The following is a 17995-nucleotide window of genomic DNA, read 5'->3' on the forward strand; positions in this document are numbered from 1 at the left end:
CACGGGAAAGAGCCCACTGGACCTGTTGCTGCCTCTGCGGCTGCTGCAGCAACAGCGCCTCCAGCGATGGCAGTGTTGACAGTGTTTTTCCAGCGGCAGCAAGGAAAGCGATCCGAGGCTTCTGCAGCACTTCGAAGAGCAGGAATCCCCTTCCAGCAGCAGAAACAGTAGGGCACGCAGAAGATCAGCGGCAAGACGCGCGGCGGTACGACCGCTGGTCATCGAGGGTGTCTGTACACTGCGTTCGTCGCAGGTGTGCTTCTTGCACAGCCTGCAGTGGCTCCTGCTGCTGCAGCTGCTGATGCGCCGCAGCGCGAAAAAATAGCAGAAACACGAAAAACCTCAGAAAAGAACCGAAAAACGCGCCGCAATCGTGGGTTCTGCTTTTCTGCCTCAAGACTTCTGACTGGATCACAGAGCATTAGCGACACAACAGCAGCAGCAGAGAATGATTGTGGAGCGACTTTTCAACGTGCATCATGGAGGGCTTCCAATATCATCTTTGGCTTTCCAGCCGCACCCCCTTTACGTTCATGCGGCGACCACACCAGGCAGCGGCAGGCGGAGCAACAGCAACAAAGGCAGCAACAAAGGCAGCAACAAGAGCAGCAGCAGCAGCAGTGGCATAGCGGGAGCCATCCCGACGAAGCAGCGTCGCACGACGGCATCCTCGGCAAGTGGTGGAGTGCAGCAAAAACCGCCGAAAAACGCATGCGCTGCCTCCAAGCAAACGGCTGGTAACGAAGCACCTTTCAGCTCGTCTTGCAGCTCGTCTTGCAGCTGCCTTGCAGCTGCCTTCCTCTCGGGTGTCTGTTCTTCGCCTTTTCACGAGTCCGAGGCTTGTGCTTGAAAGCGCCTCCTTTGATGACGCTGTTGAGCAGCCATCACAGGTCCTTTCGCGGTTTGTGTATGTACATGTGTATTCATATACATGCATGTTATGCATACATGAGGGGGAGGAGATGCTGTGAGGAGATTCCAGTCAGCTTGCTGCGCGTATGCGTGCCTTCAGGCCGTCGATTTTGGGAGTATGAGCGCTTAGCCACGGCAGCAGCGACGTCTGTCAAGATATGGGTTGTGCATGCGCATCTGCCGCATGAAGTTGCTGCAGCAACCAAAAACGCCAAGCGGCAAGGTACGCCTGTTGCTTCGAATGCTGTTCCTCCTCGAAGGCTGCGTCAGGCGAATCGCAGCAGTAAATTTCGCAGGATGTTTTGCTGTCACGTGCTGATGCTGCAGCAAGCCGGGCAGCAGCTGTAGCAGCAGCTGCCTCAGGAAATTCGCCAGCAAAGAAGGCAAAGACTGAGCCGCAACAACTGCAACAAGAGCGGCAAGAGCAAGAGCAGCAGCAAGAGCAAGAGCAGCAGCAGCAGCAGCAACAGGGAGAACAGCGCTGTGGTGAGGTGGAGGGGAGTGTACCTCCCCCCTCCACGACTCCCTTATGTGCCATCACCACGACGAGCAACAACAACAACAACAGCAGCAGCAGCAGCAGCAACAGCAACAACAGGAATAGCATGCAGGGCCCTTGCTCAGCGCTTTCTGGCGATGGTGCTGTACAGAGTGCAACTTGCAGCGGCGGCAAGACACCTTCGGCAGCATCGGCAAAGGCGGATGCAGCAGCAAGAGCCGCAAGAGCAGCAGCAGCGTTGGAAAACTACGGTGCTGTGGAGGGTGTTAGGCCTATAAGAAATCCTCTAACGCGTGCGACATGCGTGTGGGCAGCCTCTAATCACAAGGCAAACGTCACCGCAATCCGATGGACGTGGGATGGTAGGCTGCAATTTCCGCAGTGTATACACTGGATGCTGCAGTGTCTGCATTGGATGCTGCAATGTCTGCAGTGTATTGACTGCTGCAGTGTATGCATTGGATGCTGCAATTTCTGCAGTGTATGCATTGGATGCTGCAGTGTCTGCGTTGGATGCTGCAGTGTCTGCAGTGCATTGACTGCTGCAATGTATGCATTGGATGCTGCAATTTCCGCAGTGTATGCACTGGATGCTGCAGTGTCTGCATTGGATGCTGCAATGTCTGCATTGGATTGACTGCTGCAGTGTATGCATTGGATGCTGCAGTGTCTGCATTGGATACTGCAATGTCTACATGGGATGCTGCAATGTCTGCAGTGTATTGACTGCTGCAATGTATGCATTGGATGCTGCAATATCTACATGGGATGCTGCAATGTCTGCATTGTATTGACTGCTGCAATGTCTGCAGTGTATTGACTGCTGCAATGTCTGCATTGTATTGACTGCTGCCATGTCTGCATTGTATTGACTGCTGCCATGTCTGCTGCAATCTTTTCTGCTGCTTGTGTGGCTGTGGTTGGTGATGCGGATAAACAATGCCGCAGCAGTGGTGGATCGTTTTGCGCCCGTGCCCTCTGCCTTTGAAGTCAGTGCTGCTGCTCCTGTGGGGTGTCGTCGTTGCTCAGGTGAATTGCTTGGTTCTTGCGATAGCAGCGGAGAAATCCACATCTACTCACTTGCTCACAGCGGGGGAAGAGGCAGCGGAGGCAGCAGCAAGCCAAAGGCAGCAGCAGCAAGACGCACACGCCGTGGAGCATCTCCCCCCCCTCCCCAGCAGCAGCAGCAGCAGCAGCAGCAGCAAGCTGGAAGCCTTGCGGGGAAGAGTGCTACTGCAGGAGTTTCGCCTCTGCCAGCAGCGAGTGCTGTTTCTTCTGTGTCAACGCCGCTTGCTTCCTCTCAATCTGCGTCGCAGCTCAGCAAAACGAGGGGCAGAAAGTCGACAGCGAAAGCTGCAGCAGTGGATGGCGTTTCGTCCTCAGAAACACTCGCCGGTGCTCCAACTGCAAAAAGTGCTGCTGCTGCTGCAAAAAAGAAGTCGAAGGACGTGCCGGCAGGAGCAGCCAAGAATTTCAGCTGTCTCTGCCCTTTTCTGCGTCTGTCGCATCTCCCCCCGCCAGACAGACTCCTCCTTGGGCATGAGATAGAGCAGCAGCAACTCGATTGCGATGCAGCGCTAGAGGCTACCGTTTATATGGAGAGGTGGAAGCTCGTGAAGACGCTCAAGACTCCCCAATCCTCACTCCCTCAGGTAGGTGCTGCTGCTAAAGGTGTTGGAATTGTTGGTGCTGTCGTAGTTGTTGTTACTGTTGCTGTTACTGTTGCTATTATTGTTGCTGTTGTTGTTGCTGTTGTTGTTACTGTTGCTGGTGTTGTTACTGTTGTTGCTGGTGTTGTTTCTGTTACTGTTGTTGCTGCTGTTGCTTGTGTTTGTTGTTGCTGTTGTTGCTGTTGTTGTTACTGTTGTTGCTATTGTTGCTGCTGTTGCTGCTGTTGCTTGTGTTTGTTGTTGTTTTTGTTTGCTGCTGTTTATCAGGGGGTTGTGGTGGTGTCTGGGCACCCCCCAAGCAGGCACAGCATTCTGTAGAACGGCAGCCTCGGCAACAGGGGAGACGACATTTTGCTGTGGATATTCGTCTTTCCGTGAAGTGAGTGTGTGCTGTTTAGGTGTTTGATTTCGCGTGGAGCTCAGACAAGCGCTTCATTGTGGCGGGAGGTGCAAGAGGCCGGTGCGTTGCTGCTGCTGCTGCTGTTTTTGTGCTTTGTTCAAAACTGCATTTTTTCGACTTTGAACTAACCGCGTGTACTGCGCATTCGATTTTCATGGAAAGGTCGTTGAATTTCGACCAGAGGAGATTCTGCGTGGAGGCGGCTTCCTGCCTGCCTCCTTTCTGCCTTGCGAACCATTGATTTGCGCTGCTCTTCCTCTCCCGCGAAGCAGCCCAAATTATTGTTGCTGCCGCTGCTGTTGCTTTCGCTTCTCTTTGCTGCTGTTGCAGGCTTACTATGCTGCATGTGGCAGACGGCGCGGCATGCTTATCCTTTGGGCTGCCAGCAACTGATGGAGGGCTCATTAAGGGGCTTTCGTGGAGAGCAGATGATGTGTTGCTCGTTGCACAGGTGGCGTGCTGCTGCTGCTGCTTCTGTTGCCGTTGCTGTATATTCTTTAGGATCGTCATGCATATATATATATATGTGAATATATATGTATGTATATGTATGCACGTGGCTGCATGCACATGCACACACGTGTTTGCATGCGCCCATCGGTAGCTAGTGGGGTGTATGGACACACCCGTGCACCTCTGCTTTGGGGCTGATAATTTCTTCTCGTGTCGAAATAAGGCGAGCATTTAAGCTGCATGCATGCGCTGGCAGAGGCGCTGCTTGCGCTGCGTGGCTTCCCCCAAGCGAGTATTGCCGTTTTGTGCGTGATGCGAGAGTGCTGCGTCAGACAAGCAGCAAGAAGCTCTACATGTGGCGATGTGAGCCGCCTGCTGCTGGGGAAACCTCGTGGATTGTCGAAGAGGCGATGCATCACGAGGTAAAAGCGCGCATGGAATGCAACGTTTTTGCTGCGTTGCATGCCGGCTGCTTTAGGCACGGGGATAACACGCGCTTCCGATGGGAGAGGGCTTCTTGCCTTATCGTGCTCGTGGTGTCGATGCATGCATGGATGTATTGTGGATGTATATCTACATCTACATGTACATATACATATATATATATATTGACATGTGTAGCTGTGCACCTAAAGCATACATATATGTATATAGATGCATGTATACATGTGCTTTTACGTGTAAATGCTATGTGTAGATGTCTATAGATGTACATGTGTGTCTCTGTGTGTGTGTATGTATGCGTGTACATGTAGGAGTAAAAATGTGTATATATATGTGTGTAGATGTGCGTGTGTGTCTGCGTGCCTTGTGCGTTGCATCAACCATGCGTTTGTTTTGTGAGCGCTTTTTTGATGCGGAGTGCCTTGCGTCTTGCCCTGTCATACTGCGTTTTTAGTCTTTAGAGGATCTGCGTGCTGCTTTGTGCATGCAAACTTCGTGCATGCACTCTTCTGTGCTGCTGCTGCTGCGTTAGGCTATCCTGCGTGAAGGTCCCACAGACTCTCCAGTCTTGCGCATTCCTTCGTTTTGCGTTTCTGACTGCTTACTGGCAGTTTCTCACGCACAAAGGAATGACGAGGCTGTGGGTAGGTGGCTTTTTTCGGGGGAAGAAGGGGGGTGTGGTGATGATGGTGGTGCAAAAAGACTCCCTGCGTAAACGCGGTGGCTCTGCCGCAAGTAGATGGGAGGGAAGGGGGGAGAGTCGAGCACGAGGAAAGAAGACTCACGCAAGCAAAAGTCACCACTCCCTCGCGAGGCTTCTCTTCGCTTCTCACCTGTGTCTGCTGCTCGTAAACTCAAGAATCAAGGCGCATTCGACATGGCTCCTCCTCCTCCGCTGGCTTCGCATAATGCCTTTTTCTTCAGGCTGCGCCTTCGCCGTCGATGAAAAGGGCTTCAAAGAGCCAAAGGCACCCCTTCTTTTCTACGGGCATCAGGCACCTGTTAAATGTGTGGTATGCGCATTTCTTTCTTGACAAATACAGCAGTGCTGCATGCAAGCTGTATAGGGAGCTCGATGCATGGTGGCAGCAGCGTAGCCTGTCTGTTTCCCTCTCTTTTTCTCTCTCTTTTTCTCTCTCTTTCTGTCTCTCTCTTTCTCTTCCGAAGGATGCGTGTTACACACCTCTTCGAAACATCTGCATGTTGCTCCGTGCATGCATTGCTGCCAGGATACGTAGGGAGGGTGCTATCTTGCTGCATCGTTTTGGCGTACACCGCGTTTGGTGGTGTATGTGTGCGCCCCCCTCTGTGCAGAGCTTCGGCGATGGCATGTTTATTTCATCAAAGAAGGGGAAACGCACTGAACGCCACGTCATGTACTGTCAAGGTAGGTGCAGCAGCAGCATTCTGCAGCAGCAGCAGCTGGGAGGGTCGTTACTTTGCGAATCTTCGTGCAGGAGGAGAGGGAGGGGGTGTGTGCAGGGCGGAGACGTGTGTCTGTTTTTCTTGTGCAGCAAGCGAGGACGGAACGATTTCCATTTGGCGAGTGCCTCTTGCAGACAGCAGTCGCGCTGCATGCACTGCGGCTAGCAGCAACACTGGCAGCCCTATTAAAGCCAAATCTTCTTCGGCTTCCTCTTCGCAACAGCATCAACAGCAGCACCAGCAGCAGCAGCAACAACTGCAGCAGGGAGAGCAACAACAGGCGCAGTGCATTGCTGTGGTGACGAACCTTCTTGACGAAGGCACAACTGTTCAGAGCTTCTCGTGGTAAAGCTACGGCTGTAATTCCCCTACAGAAGCCTCCAAGCCTGCTGGAGGTGTTGCTTTTGATGCTGTTGATGCTGCTCGCGTGTGTATGTGTGGATAGGTATGTGTATAGGGATGCGTGTGTGTGGATGTGTGAATAGGTTTGTGTATGTGTATAGGGATGCACATGTATATGTATAGGGGCACACGTGTATGTGTATAGGGATGCATGTGTATGTGTATAGGGGTACACATGTATGTGTATAGGGATGCATGTGTATGTGTATAGGAATACACGTGTATGTGTATAGGGATGCATGTGTATGTGTATAGGCATGCATGTGTATGTGTATAGGAATGCACGTTTATGTGTATAGGCATGCATGTGTATGTGTATAGGCATGCATGTGTATGTGTATAGGGATGCACGTGTATGTCTATAGGGATGCATGTGTATGTGTATAGGTATGTGTACTTGTGTGTATCTGTATGCACGTGAGGGTGTATAGGTATGTGTACTTGTGTGTATTTGTATGCATGTGTATGTGTATATATATATATATATATGTATATGCATAGGTGTATATATACGTGTACATATACATATATATATATGTATGTGTATAGATATGCATATGTGTGCATGTGTATGCGTGAACGTAGTATGTGTGTATGAGTGCATGTATCCCTGTTGCCTTGTGGAATGTTTTCCTGCTGCTGCTGCTGCTGCTGCTGCTGCTTCGAGGCTGGCGCAAGAATTTTGATTTGAGAGAACATTAATTTGTTTTTTACGCTGCAGGAGCCGCGGCGGGTTATGGTTGGCTGTCGCTTGCAGTGGAGGTTCTGTAGCGTTGTTGCGCTTCAGCATGGAGGAGATAGGGAGCAGCGATTGCGTGTGCAACAGCAGCTTCGATTACCATGCAGCAGCAGCAGCCGCTGCTGCCCGTGAGGCTGCTGGCGCTTCCAGCAGCTCTGCTCGATCGCAAATCTTCATACCAGCTGAGCCAGGAACAGAAATCGCTGCAGCAACAGCAGTATCTGTTGGAAGTCGATCGTCGTGTCGCTGCAGCTGTTGCTGCTGCTTCTTGCACTCTGCGCTGCAGCTGCGGAAGCTCTCGCCACAGCCAAGCGTTCCCCTCAAGAGTTTGTCAGCGGCTTCGGGGGGAGAAAGTCAGGGGAAAGAGGCAACGCTCGCTAGTGTGCAGATTCCAACTGCCGCTGCGACGTCTGTACCGCTCAGGCTGCTGCAGCAAGAAACGGTGACGCAGAGTGGCGTCCGTCGGATTAAGCCCGTTTTGCTCTCTCGCTTAGACGGTTCTCCACTGCGGGAGCCACGGCTTGCAGCAGCAGTCAATGACTCAGCAGCAGCACCAGCTGCAGCTGCAGCAGCAGCAGCAGCAGCAGCAGCAGCAGCAGCAGCCAGCTCTGCGGCAATCAAAAACGCAAGTGCAGGGGGAACAGCAGTCGCAGAGGGTACACGTGTCAGCGAGGCAGCATCATCATCATTATCATCATCATCATCATCATTATCATCATCATTTTCATCATCATCATCATCATCATCATCATTTTCATCATCATCATCATCAGCATCAGCATCATCATCGTCTGCAGAGAACGTTTCTCCAGTGCCAGGAGGTCTCTTTGACTCCCCTGGCGCTCCTGCTGCTACCGCCTTTGCTGCAGCACAGCGTCAAGCGATGCAAACAGGAAAAACACGGAGCCTCATCGAAGTGTTTTCGAGAATGACAGCTCTGTGCAGCAGTCGCACGGAAGCCACACCTCCCACTGCTGCTGCTGCCGCTGCGGAGACACCAGCGCCTACCTCGAAGGAGGACGCTGCTCCTGCCGTAGAACGACGACGTCAGAGTGAACAGCAGAATAGCCTCGAACCTAGCAGCAACGGCAGCCCTGCAAACAGCAGCAGCAGCCCCCCTTCTGACAGCAGCAGCCACAACACTGCCACTCCCAGTACCACCACTACTACCACACTCGCCTTTGCAATGACTGCCCCTGACGTGACTGCCGTCTACAGACAACGCAGTGCCTTGTCAGATGCGAATGCAATCATCTTTTTTTCGCCTGCTTCGCTGGCAGCTGCTGCCGCTGCAGCCGCTGCTTGGCATCCTTCGCGTCTGACTGCTCGCATGGCGTTGCGAGATCCGCGAAAGGTAGTGGCTGCCTCTTCTTCTTGTGCTGCTTCTTGTGCTGCTGCTCCTGCTGCTTTTTCGTCTGCTTCCTGTGCTGCCTTGCGGACCTTCTCCCGCGATGGCAAAGGGATCCATGGAGCAGCGAATCTCTTCGAGCAGCAGCAGCAGGTGTTGCGGAGGGTTGCTGCATCTGTCGCTGCGTGGAAGGCAGGGGACTGCAGCAGACTGCGCAACGACGCTCCTTCCGCTGCGGCGGCAGCAGCGCAGCGACAGCCTCTCGAGCCCTCTGAGCAGCAGCAGCAGCAGCGACGGCAAGTCACCACGCACCCGCCTAGGGAGCACCGCTTCTCCCCTGCGGGTGCCACTGCTGCTGCTGCTGTTGCTGCTGTTGCTGCTGCCCCTTCAAGCAGCGGGGAAGGCAGCAAGCCCGTTGGAAGCGGCGGGAGTAGCAGCGGGGAGTCTGCTAGCAGCAGTTCGCGCACAAACAACGGAGGGACTGCTAGCGGCAGCAGCAAAGCAAGCAGCGGCAGCGGCGGAGATGACGGCAGTGGAAGAGAGGGAGAGAGAGGACGGGGTGGTTCTGCGGCATCTTTCGAGGGTTCGGAGGCAGATGACAGCGAAGCAGAAGAGGAGGAGCTGCAGACGGCTGCTTCTGGCACTGGTGCTGCAGCCGCGTTCGACGATCCGAAGGTGCCTTGGGAGGAGTGGAACCCTTTCGCTTCGAGGCACGAGCGGCTGTTGCTGCTTTTGCAGCGGCTCGAGCGAGAGGAAGCTGAGGAGGACGAAGCCGCAGAAGTCGCAGAGCAGGCTGCAATTGCTGCAGCAGCAGCGGATTCTAGCGGCAGCAGCAGCACAGCGGAGGAAACGGACGCAGACAAGGAAGCAGCTTCCCCGCGCATCCAGCAGCAACAGCAGAGCAGCAGAGTGACGAAGGCAGGAACTGTGACTGCAGAGGCTAAGACTCAGAAGGGGAGGCAGCAGCAGCAGCAGCTGCAGCCTGAGCAAAACAAGCAGCAAGAAGGGCTGAAGCGGGGGGAAAACAGCGCTGCCGCTGGAAAGCAGCCGCAGTCGCAGCGTTCTTCAATGGGGGGCGGAGAGACGGAAGATGACGCCGTCTCGTCGTCTTGCGGTGCTCGTTGCGTGAGGAAGCCTTCTAAGACAGCAGCAGCAGCAGCTATCTCGGCTGGTGCTGCTGCCTTCAGTCCTCGAAGGGCAGGTGGTAGTAAACAAGGCGCTCCAGCGAAATCTCCAGCTGCTGTGCAAGAGGAGGGTGCACTGTGCTTTCCACATGCCTCAACGCCAGGAAAGCAGCAGCAGCAGCAGCAGCAGCAGCAGCAGCAGCAGGAGGAAGCGTCTCCAGCAAGGCGTCCTCTCACGGAGCTCCTGCCTTTTCCTCCCCTGCTGGATCGTCTCACAGTCGCATTTACAGTCAATGGTGCGTGTGGCTGCTGCGGGCAGAACTGCAGCACGAGCTGCATGATAGTCTGCGCAAAAAACGCAGGTTATGCACACACACGCTGCTGCAAATGGTGGTGATATGCCGCAGCTTCTCTGGTGCGTCTTCTCTCGACAGCGTTTCTTCACTGCTGCGGCTGCAAGTGTATAAGTGTATGTGTGTATTTTTTTGTGTTTTTAAGGAGAGGAGAGGCGGATTTGCGCGCTTAACAGGAAGGCGTGTGATGCGAAGAGACGTCGTATTGGGGATGCTGAAACTTCGGAAGGCGTCGCAGACAAGGGCTGGTGCTCCGGCAATGAGGCACCCTGCGTTGTGTGTTGCTTGGGTAAAGGCAGGAGCAAGGACAGAAGCAGCAGCAGCAGCAGCAGCAGCAGTAGCAGCAGCAGCAGCAGCAGCAGCAGCAGCAGTAGCAGCAGTAGCAGCAGCAGCAGCAGCAGTAGCAGCAGCAGCAGCAGCAGCAGCCTCGACGAAGCCAGGGCGAACTTCGAATCACGCATCGACGTTTTGGAAACTGCAGAGGAAGAAACTGTAGGGAGCACAGCGTGCAGACGTCTGCGTCGCTTGCTTGCCGTTCGATTTCGAGGCTGCATTTTTCGCAGCAGCTGCTGCTGCGAAATGTCTGATCTGCGCGACACCTGTGGGGGGAGTGTGCGCTCTGCCGTGGGTGGCGTCTGCATGTGCGCTGCAGGTGCTGTGGACGTACAGCCTTGGCGCTGGGACTGATGTGTCGCTCATGTCTGTGAATGCAGATGCAGGGGTAGTAGCAGTCGCTGTGTCGCGCAGAGATCGCAGCAGACGCGGTGAGAATGACAGCGGTTGCATGCAAGGGGAGCAGCTGCTGCATCTCGTGTGTTTGTCCTCTGGGTTGCCTCTTTCCCTCCCGACGCTTGGAGGAGGATTGCGCAACTGCAGAATCTCAGCAATGGCATTTACGCTCCTCCGCGATAATGCTTCCCAGCGGCAAAAGGAGGAGCACACTGGGCTGTCGAGACAGTCGACCTCGCGAGCGCCGCTGCTGCTGCTGCTGCTGACAACTCACGCGGAGCTCTTTGGCCTCTCCTTAGGCTCTCTCCTGCCTCCGCATCCTCAGGGAGAAATGCAGCAAGTGCAGCAGCAAGTGCAGCAGCAAGTGCAGCAGCAAGGGCGGCAGCAAGGGCAGCAGCAAGGGCAGCAGCAGCAGCTCCTTGATGTCACCGCTGCTGCAGCGTGGGATGCGTCGTGGATGCCTCAATTTGTGGTACCCCTGCGAAGTTTGTGCGGCGGCTGCATGCGGGGGAAGCCTCAGAACGCGAGGCAAGACACCACAGACGCGGTGATCTGGGTAGAGCTGCTTCGCGGCAGAGGATCGCTGCAGCAGCTCTTTGCTTCCCCAGGAGCAACTGGCTCGCGAGCAGCAGCGCATGCATGCGGCCAGACGGCGGCTGAGGCTGCTGCAGCAGAAGTCGACGCCTCGGCAGACAGCGCAGCAGCTGCCGTTGGGGAAGGGGATCAAGGGAGGCTTTCAGCGCTGCTGCATCGTCTGACTCCCTCGGCTGCTGCACCAGCCTTCTTGATCCTGCTGATAGCCATGCAATCCGGAAGAATCTTCGCATGTCGCCTTCGCCCCTGCTGCAGCAGCACCCAGTGTACAGACACTCTCCCGTATGCGGCTGAACCCTTTAGGCGGATTGACGACCTAGACTTCGCGACGTCGGATTTCTTTTCCCTCATTTCCTGGGAAAATTTAGAGCAGCAGCACAGACAGCAGCTGGCGGCGCCTGGGGGAGAAGACGGCGTGGCTGCTGCGGCGACACCCTCCGACACGCGCACATCTGCGGAAGAAGCGAACAGTGGCAGCAGCAGCGGCAGCACTGGATGCAGGGTTGACGAACGAACCACGGTGCGCAGTGACGAAGCGGAAGAAAGCCTCTTAGAGAGGATTCAACGTCGGATTCCAGCTCTGCAAGATGCCTGCTGCAACAGCTTTTGGAGCAACAGCAGCAGCAGCAGCAGCAGCAGCAGCAAGAGCTTCCTGATTAAGCTTGCGCATCGCTTCCTGCTCGCCTCTTTGGGCTTGACACCCAATAGCGTTTCTGCCCTCCGTCGCGCCAGGGGTTTGAGCCTCATTCGCCGCTATTACGCGAAGGGAAGTTTTCTGAAGCCATCAGAACAAGGCTTTCTGACAGAGACTGCGGCTGCAAACAGCCCACGGCAGCAGCAGCAGTCACGGCAGCAGCAGCACCCTCTCCTCCAACAACAACAGCCGCAGGAGCCGATTCTGTCGCTGCAGAGGGCACAGAGTTGCTCTTCGACACGGCAATCCGTACAGCACCTGCACCACCAGGTAAGCACCGAAATCCTAGGAAGTCGAGTGCCGCCATTGGCTATTTGCTGTTGCTGCGCTCTAATACCGCCCTTTCCCGCGCAAACGTGAGGAAGGCTGTGAGGCATGCAGACGGCTGCCCAACAGGCGGGTGTATCACTAAGTTGGCAGAGACTTTGTCTCTTCGTTTCAGAAGTGGAAGGCTGACGGAAGGCCAAGTGTGTAGTGGCTGGTTGCAGATGCCAAGGAGACAGCGGGTGTGTCTGTTTTGTTTCCGCAGATATTGTGTGCGTTGCATCTCGGCTCCTGCAGAGATTTCGAAAGATGGATGCAGCAGTTGTTGTTGCGGCTGTCGGAGCTGCAGCAGGTTGCTCAGCTGTCTGCCCTCGTGGAAATGTTTGTTGCCACGGAGGTTCAGCTGCTCTCTCCGTGGCTGTGCCTCCTGCGGCAGCGCGAGCAGCAGTTGCTGCAGGCTTGCGCATCTTCGCTGCTGGACGTGTCTGCCGCGGATGAACTCCGACGTGTTGTTTCTGGAGCTGAGAGACTACAAGCAGCAGCCTTAGGGGAAATACGCGGCACTGCTCTTCCTGCTGTGGATTGGCGTGTATGGACAGCAGCAGGCGCTGACGCTGCAGCGATCGCGGCAGCGGTGTCTGACGCCTTGGCGGCTACTGCGGAAATCAGCAAAGTCTCGGGCGGGAACGAAGAAGAGGCTAAGAGTCTACTCGAGGTAGGGGGAACGCACTTGTAGCTTTCGGTGCCTTCCTAGGAACGCGGTGTATGGGGAGACCATCTCTCCGATTCAAAGCCCCTGCCTCCTGCACAGCGCCACTTGGAGGGGGCGCATGCATGCGATTTTTCAAAAGAGTTTCTCCATACGGGTTGGTCAGGAGTTGGGCTCCGACTTCTCTCGTAACTGCATGGGGCGAGTGCATGCGTATGTCGTTCTCTAAGGCGGCGCAGGAGGAAGCGCGCAAGGTGCGAAAAGCTGAATCTCTTCTCGCTGCTCTTCGGGAGCAAATCAGGCAAGTCGCTGCCTCCGTCGAGCGGCTGGAGGAGGAGCATGCACATATGCTGCACTGCCGCTACAGGGACGCACTGCTGAGGAGTCTGACTTTAGAGGGCGAGGCTGAGGCTGCGCTTGGAGCTGACTTAGGGGGCGAGGCAGATAATGTAGATTTCAATGGGGAGGGAGATGCAGCAGGCGCTCTGATGGATATTTTCTGAGTTCGCTTCCCAGCACACGGCCGCACGCCGTATTGCCAGCCTAGCCCTCGAGAACACGGGGATACAAAAAAGACGCATGACGAACGCTGTAGCAGATGGCTGGTCCTATGCCGCTGCACTCTGACCAGCGCAGTTTCTCGTGCGAGCCTTCCAGCATAGGAAATTTTCTGGGATCTCGCGATCACGTGTAACGAGCTGGCACACGTAGGCTAATGGGGCATCTTAAGAGCCACCCTATGTTGCTGGTTGTTTGTGCTGCGTTCGGAGTACACCCAGTCATGGGGTGCCGAAAGTTTCGCGTCTCGGGTTCTCGAAACCATGTAAGCGTCTATTTGCAACCAAAAAATCGCATGTGCCAACTGCACCGTCCAGCTAATGGCCACTACGGGTGCACATACGCACAGCCAGTCGTGGTTTTGCTATTAGGAGCTAGCTAGCTGAATGCGCAAGGGAGCGTCAAGAAACGAGATCTAAGCGCTATGCGCCTCCCTAGGTCGCCCAGCGTTAACAGCCCCCCGAGGGAAGATCACTTTTGCGAGTATACGCGTCTACTGCGCTATCCCAACCCTCAAAGGCAAACCCTTGAACCATTGGGAGTGGTCGAACTAGCTATTTGTGCGTGTTCAATTACCCCATTCGAGAGGCTTGCTCTGCCCCAATAGAGCAAGCATCCCTCCCTTCGGAACATGTATCTGATTCAAATCTGGAGGAAGTCTAGATCCCCCGCAAAAAACGGCGTAAAAACTCGTTCCCTCTCCCCCGCCCAAAGTTGTTCCTAGCTTTATTGACAGAAATGCGACAAGACTTGCAAAGACGGGTTCTCTGCGGAGCTGCCACCAGCTCCCTTTCCGTTCTCTTCTCCCTGATGCGCGCATGATGTGGGCGGAGGTGCGACAGCATCCACTAGTCCGTGCGATCTCTTGTAAAATTGTTCGTAGAGCCGGGAATTCAGGCAAAAGTATTTTTAAATGCAGCTGCGACATTGTTGTGTATGTGTGTGAACAAAACACTGAAAAAAACTGCGCGTAATCCGCTGCTTCCGTGTGGGCCTAGGCTTTTAGGTGTCTGTCCAGCCCGATTCGAACTCCACATGGTCAATGGTATGAAGCGTTTCGAACGTGCGTGGGTCGTCCTTTATCCCCTTTCTTGCTTCAATAGGCCCCTTTTACCCCGGATCCAGATAGTTTGGGGAGACTGTAGCTCATCAAGCCGTCTCGAGTGTCTCAGCTAAAAGCCCGTGCCGTGGGGTCGAGGTGTGTTCGTGAGGATTTCCTTGTTTTCGAGGTCAGACGCTAGACCTGAACGGCCAGGTTAACGCTTGTCAAAGCGTTCCTTGCGTCAATACTTGGTGTCTTCGTGCGATATGCTATTCCAGGGTGTTGAGCGCAAACGTCGTCGTGCTCTCCAAGGATTGCACGAACCCGTTCACTCAGTTTTGCAGGATTCGTTGACTCTTCAAGCAGCTCGAAGGCCATTAAATTCAAATGACGGACGCGGTACGGGCATTACCATTCGATCTAGCTCTCCATTTTGTGCGCCTTCCCACGCGCCGACATCGAGGCAGCGCTCCATGTTGCTCTCTTCTCTGCGGTCCTGCCCAGTGCCCGTTGTGTGACCTTCCATGCTCCACCCCGACAAGGCAGCGGGAAGAACTGCACAGGAGCCTCTTGCTGCCTTCTGCTTCCTGCTAGTAGAGCTGAGTGTGTTTGTACTGGGGTGCAAAGCCGCATGAGGGCCTCTCTCAAGGCGGGGAGGGGAGTGGGGAAGCCATGCACTCCCTTCTTTTGCGCCAAGACTGCGCTCCATGCGTGCAGTGCACGCTGTGCGACGCGCGCCTCTGTATACATAGCCATATGCATCTGCTCCTTGTGCGGAAAAGTATCCGCTTCTGCGTGCGCAGTTCTTTCCTTTTGCTACTTCCGCTTGCACGTCACGTACAGCGCTGGCGTTTCGAGGCGGGTTTCCGGCCGTTCAGCCTTTTCGCCAGTGTTTTGTAGTAAGGGGAAGCGATCAGTAGAACGCGTGTGCCGCGTGCCTACCTACGCCTCCCCTTCCCCTTCTCCCTTCTGCGCTCTGTTGCCTTCAGGCCGATACGAAAACGCATCCTGACGCGCCTTTCCGCGAGGCGTGGGTTGCGTCCTTGTTCGAAGCTCAGGACGCAATCTGCAGGGGTGTCGAGGCTCTGGAGGCGAAGATTGGCTCTGGTTCTGCACGAGCAAAAACGTTTCAAAGCACGCGGTGGGAACGTGGTCCTAACCAGGGGGGGGGGGTGAGTCGCGTGCTGCAAGATGGAGTCGTGTTTGGGAAGGCTGGCGTGAACGTAAGCTCCGTGCAAGGCCGTCTGCCTCTCTCGGCAGTCAAGAACATGTGTGTGAGGGGGCGAAGGAACCTCCTGGAGGGGGTTCTGGAGGACGAGGATTTGGCGGAGCACCCTGCAGCTGCGGGGGAGGAGACTGCGGAGTCTCCCTTCACCTTTTTTGCAGCAGGACTGTCGTTGGTGATACATCCGGATAATCCCATGGCGCCTACGTCGCACGCGAATTTCCGCATGTTTCAGTTGTTCAGGAGCGGGAAGAGCATCCTGTGGTGGTTCGGGGGGGGGGTCGATTTGTCGCCCGCCTACGTGATCGAGGAGGACTGTGTGGCTTTTCATGCGGCGCTCAAAGCGGTGTGCGATCGGTTCGACGTGGCCTACTATCCCCGATTCAAGGTGTGGTGTGACTATTACTTCCGCCTTGCGCACAGGCGGGAGGCGCGCGGCGTGGGGGGCATCTTTTTCGACGATTTGAACGAGGGGATGACGCGCATGCACGACATCAAGGCGTTCTGCTGTGAGGCTCTAAACGCGTTCGCCCCGCTGTACCTCCCTATCGTCGAAAAGCGGTGCCAGTCTCCCTTCACGGAGGCTGAACGCCGCTGGCAGCTCCTGCGCAGGGGGCGGTATGTGGAATTCAATCTGGTGTACGATAGGGGCACGAAATTCGGCTTTTCCCTTCCGGGCAGCAGATCAGACAGTATTCTCGTGTCGCTGCCTCTCCTCGCGCGCTGGGAGTATGGCGCAGAGCCGGAGCCAGGCAGCCGAGAGGCGGAGAGCTTGGAGCTTTTTAGGAAAGCCAAAGACTGGGTGGCCTTTGACCGCATGCATTTAGATGGTTTCGAAGTGCCGCTGGAGCCCGATAGAGCGCCTGAGAACTAAATACCAAACCGACTTTCTTTTGCCCCACGTATTTCTCGAAGTACAGGTTGCAGTACGTGCATGCTCGCATTGCGCATTGTTATTGCGCCTGCGCAGCTGTGCGAATGCATTCTTTGTCTGACTGAGCGCGTTCCGTGGCGTTTGGCTTGGGACTGGTTCGCGGCATATCCTACGACCAGCGCGACGCGTGAAGGCGTGCACGCGCATGCATGCGGGCTTACGTAGCCGCCTTGCGGAGCGCTCTACCCTTGGCTCTATGCACCAGCGGAGGCGCGTGTTGCTGCTGAAGTGCTCTTCTCATTCCCATTCTTGCACACGTTGCGGATATGTTTTGCATCGGGGAATTTCGTTCCTGCAAAAGGGGTCTACGCGTGTCTCCCGTTTTCTCCGTCCTCGGTGCTCAATTAATTTGTACGCCGCTTTTCGCGGTCGAGAGCAAGCTCTCTTTAGGAAATCTCTCAGGTCTTTCGAAGATCTTCAAGTGGTGCCTCTACAAACAGCTGGACGTCGAAGCACAGATGGGCAACCAGAGCTTCCTTCGCATGTGGGTGTCTTTCCTCTTGCTTTTTTATCCTTTTGACGGTGTGCTCAAAGGTGTCTGTATGTATCGGCATCCCCCATGCAAGGGCTGTTTTCGAGCCGTACATCCTAAAGCGCAGAAGCAGAAACACAGTTTGGTGTTGTGCAACAGTGCATGGCGTTTAACGAAATTGACAAGTAGGCCTTAGTTTTGCAGGGCACTGGTTAGCGCGTAGCCGAAATCTGTAGATCTCATAGACCTTGCCATCACGGTTGTTGTGGCTGTAGCGGGATGGCAAAAACCTAGATACCATCCTCCTAGACCAAGCATATTTAGCAAGGAATACGCGAAGCATTCGCAAAGCCTTTTGTCTAGGAGGACACCACAGTTACTGCCGAGTGCTGCAAATACGCGATACTCGAAGGCGGAACGTTAAGTGCGTGCATGCTCTGCTATACTATGCGCAAGCGGCTGTGCATGCATAGAGGGTGTGCGCAGGTACACAGATGCTAGCTGTAACGCTGGGCCTCTCTTCTCGGGAACTCTGAGGAGCGCGCGGGCAGGGGAAGGGTAAACTTCTTCTGAGAAACGCTTTGCAATTTTATGAAGACGAGTAGGGTATCTTTTCTACGAAGGCCTCATAAATATATATATATATATATATATATGTATACTTATAATCACAGTGGCGTCGACGTGTCAGCTCTCAACGCGCCAATCTGAGAGGCCACCGACTCTCAGACGTGGTGTCGCCCGCTGCGTGGCACGGAAACAGGAACTGGAGCCAGAGCAGCAGCAAGCCTAGGAGGTGCAGAAGCTGATGCTCATCTTGTTGCTCCTGCTGTTGCGTTCTCAGCGAGCAGTGTTCTGTGCTGTCCTCACTGCATAGGCTTTGCTTGCCGAGAGTTTTCTGTGTGTACTTCTCATGTAGGAGTTGTTCAACCGTTCAACACGACGCACTCCGCACTCGGAAGCGTTGGCAGCCCTATCAACGTTTAAAGCAGTTTTTCTGTCATG

General features: G+C 54.9%; 2 protein-coding genes across 2 annotated transcripts; both read left to right on the top strand.

Moving 5' to 3' along the window:
• The first annotated feature begins 448 nt into the window (after positions 1-448).
• Positions 449-13262, top strand: LOC34621803 (mucin-19). Its single transcript, XM_026336590.1, has 20 exons — positions 449-737; positions 1013-1135; positions 1240-1336; positions 1415-1773; positions 2441-3063; positions 4267-4356; positions 4911-5022; positions 5303-5391; positions 5693-5765; positions 5893-6148; positions 6927-7600; positions 7757-8040; positions 8077-8543; positions 8700-9341; positions 9423-9547; positions 9695-9712; positions 9915-10168; positions 10266-12056; positions 12316-12765; positions 12990-13262. The coding sequence occupies exons 1-20, from the start codon at positions 449-451 to the stop codon at positions 13260-13262; spliced, it is 7089 nt and encodes a 2362-aa protein (XP_026192375.1).
• A 1363-nt stretch (positions 13263-14625) lies between these two features.
• On the top strand, positions 14626-17977 carry LOC34621554 (oxygen-dependent coproporphyrinogen-III oxidase). Its single transcript, XM_026336591.1, has 4 exons — positions 14626-14808; positions 15349-16443; positions 17354-17476; positions 17705-17977. Exons 1-4 carry the CDS (start codon positions 14626-14628, stop codon positions 17975-17977), a joined length of 1674 nt encoding a protein of 557 aa, XP_026192376.1.
• The last annotated feature ends 18 nt before the right edge of the window (positions 17978-17995 follow it).

Source organism: Cyclospora cayetanensis, unplaced genomic scaffold (assembly GCF_002999335.1).
Source record: "Cyclospora cayetanensis isolate NF1_C8 unplaced genomic scaffold, CcayRef3 CcayRef3_contig_137, whole genome shotgun sequence".
NCBI classification, from domain to species: Eukaryota; Apicomplexa; class Conoidasida; order Eucoccidiorida; family Eimeriidae; genus Cyclospora; species Cyclospora cayetanensis.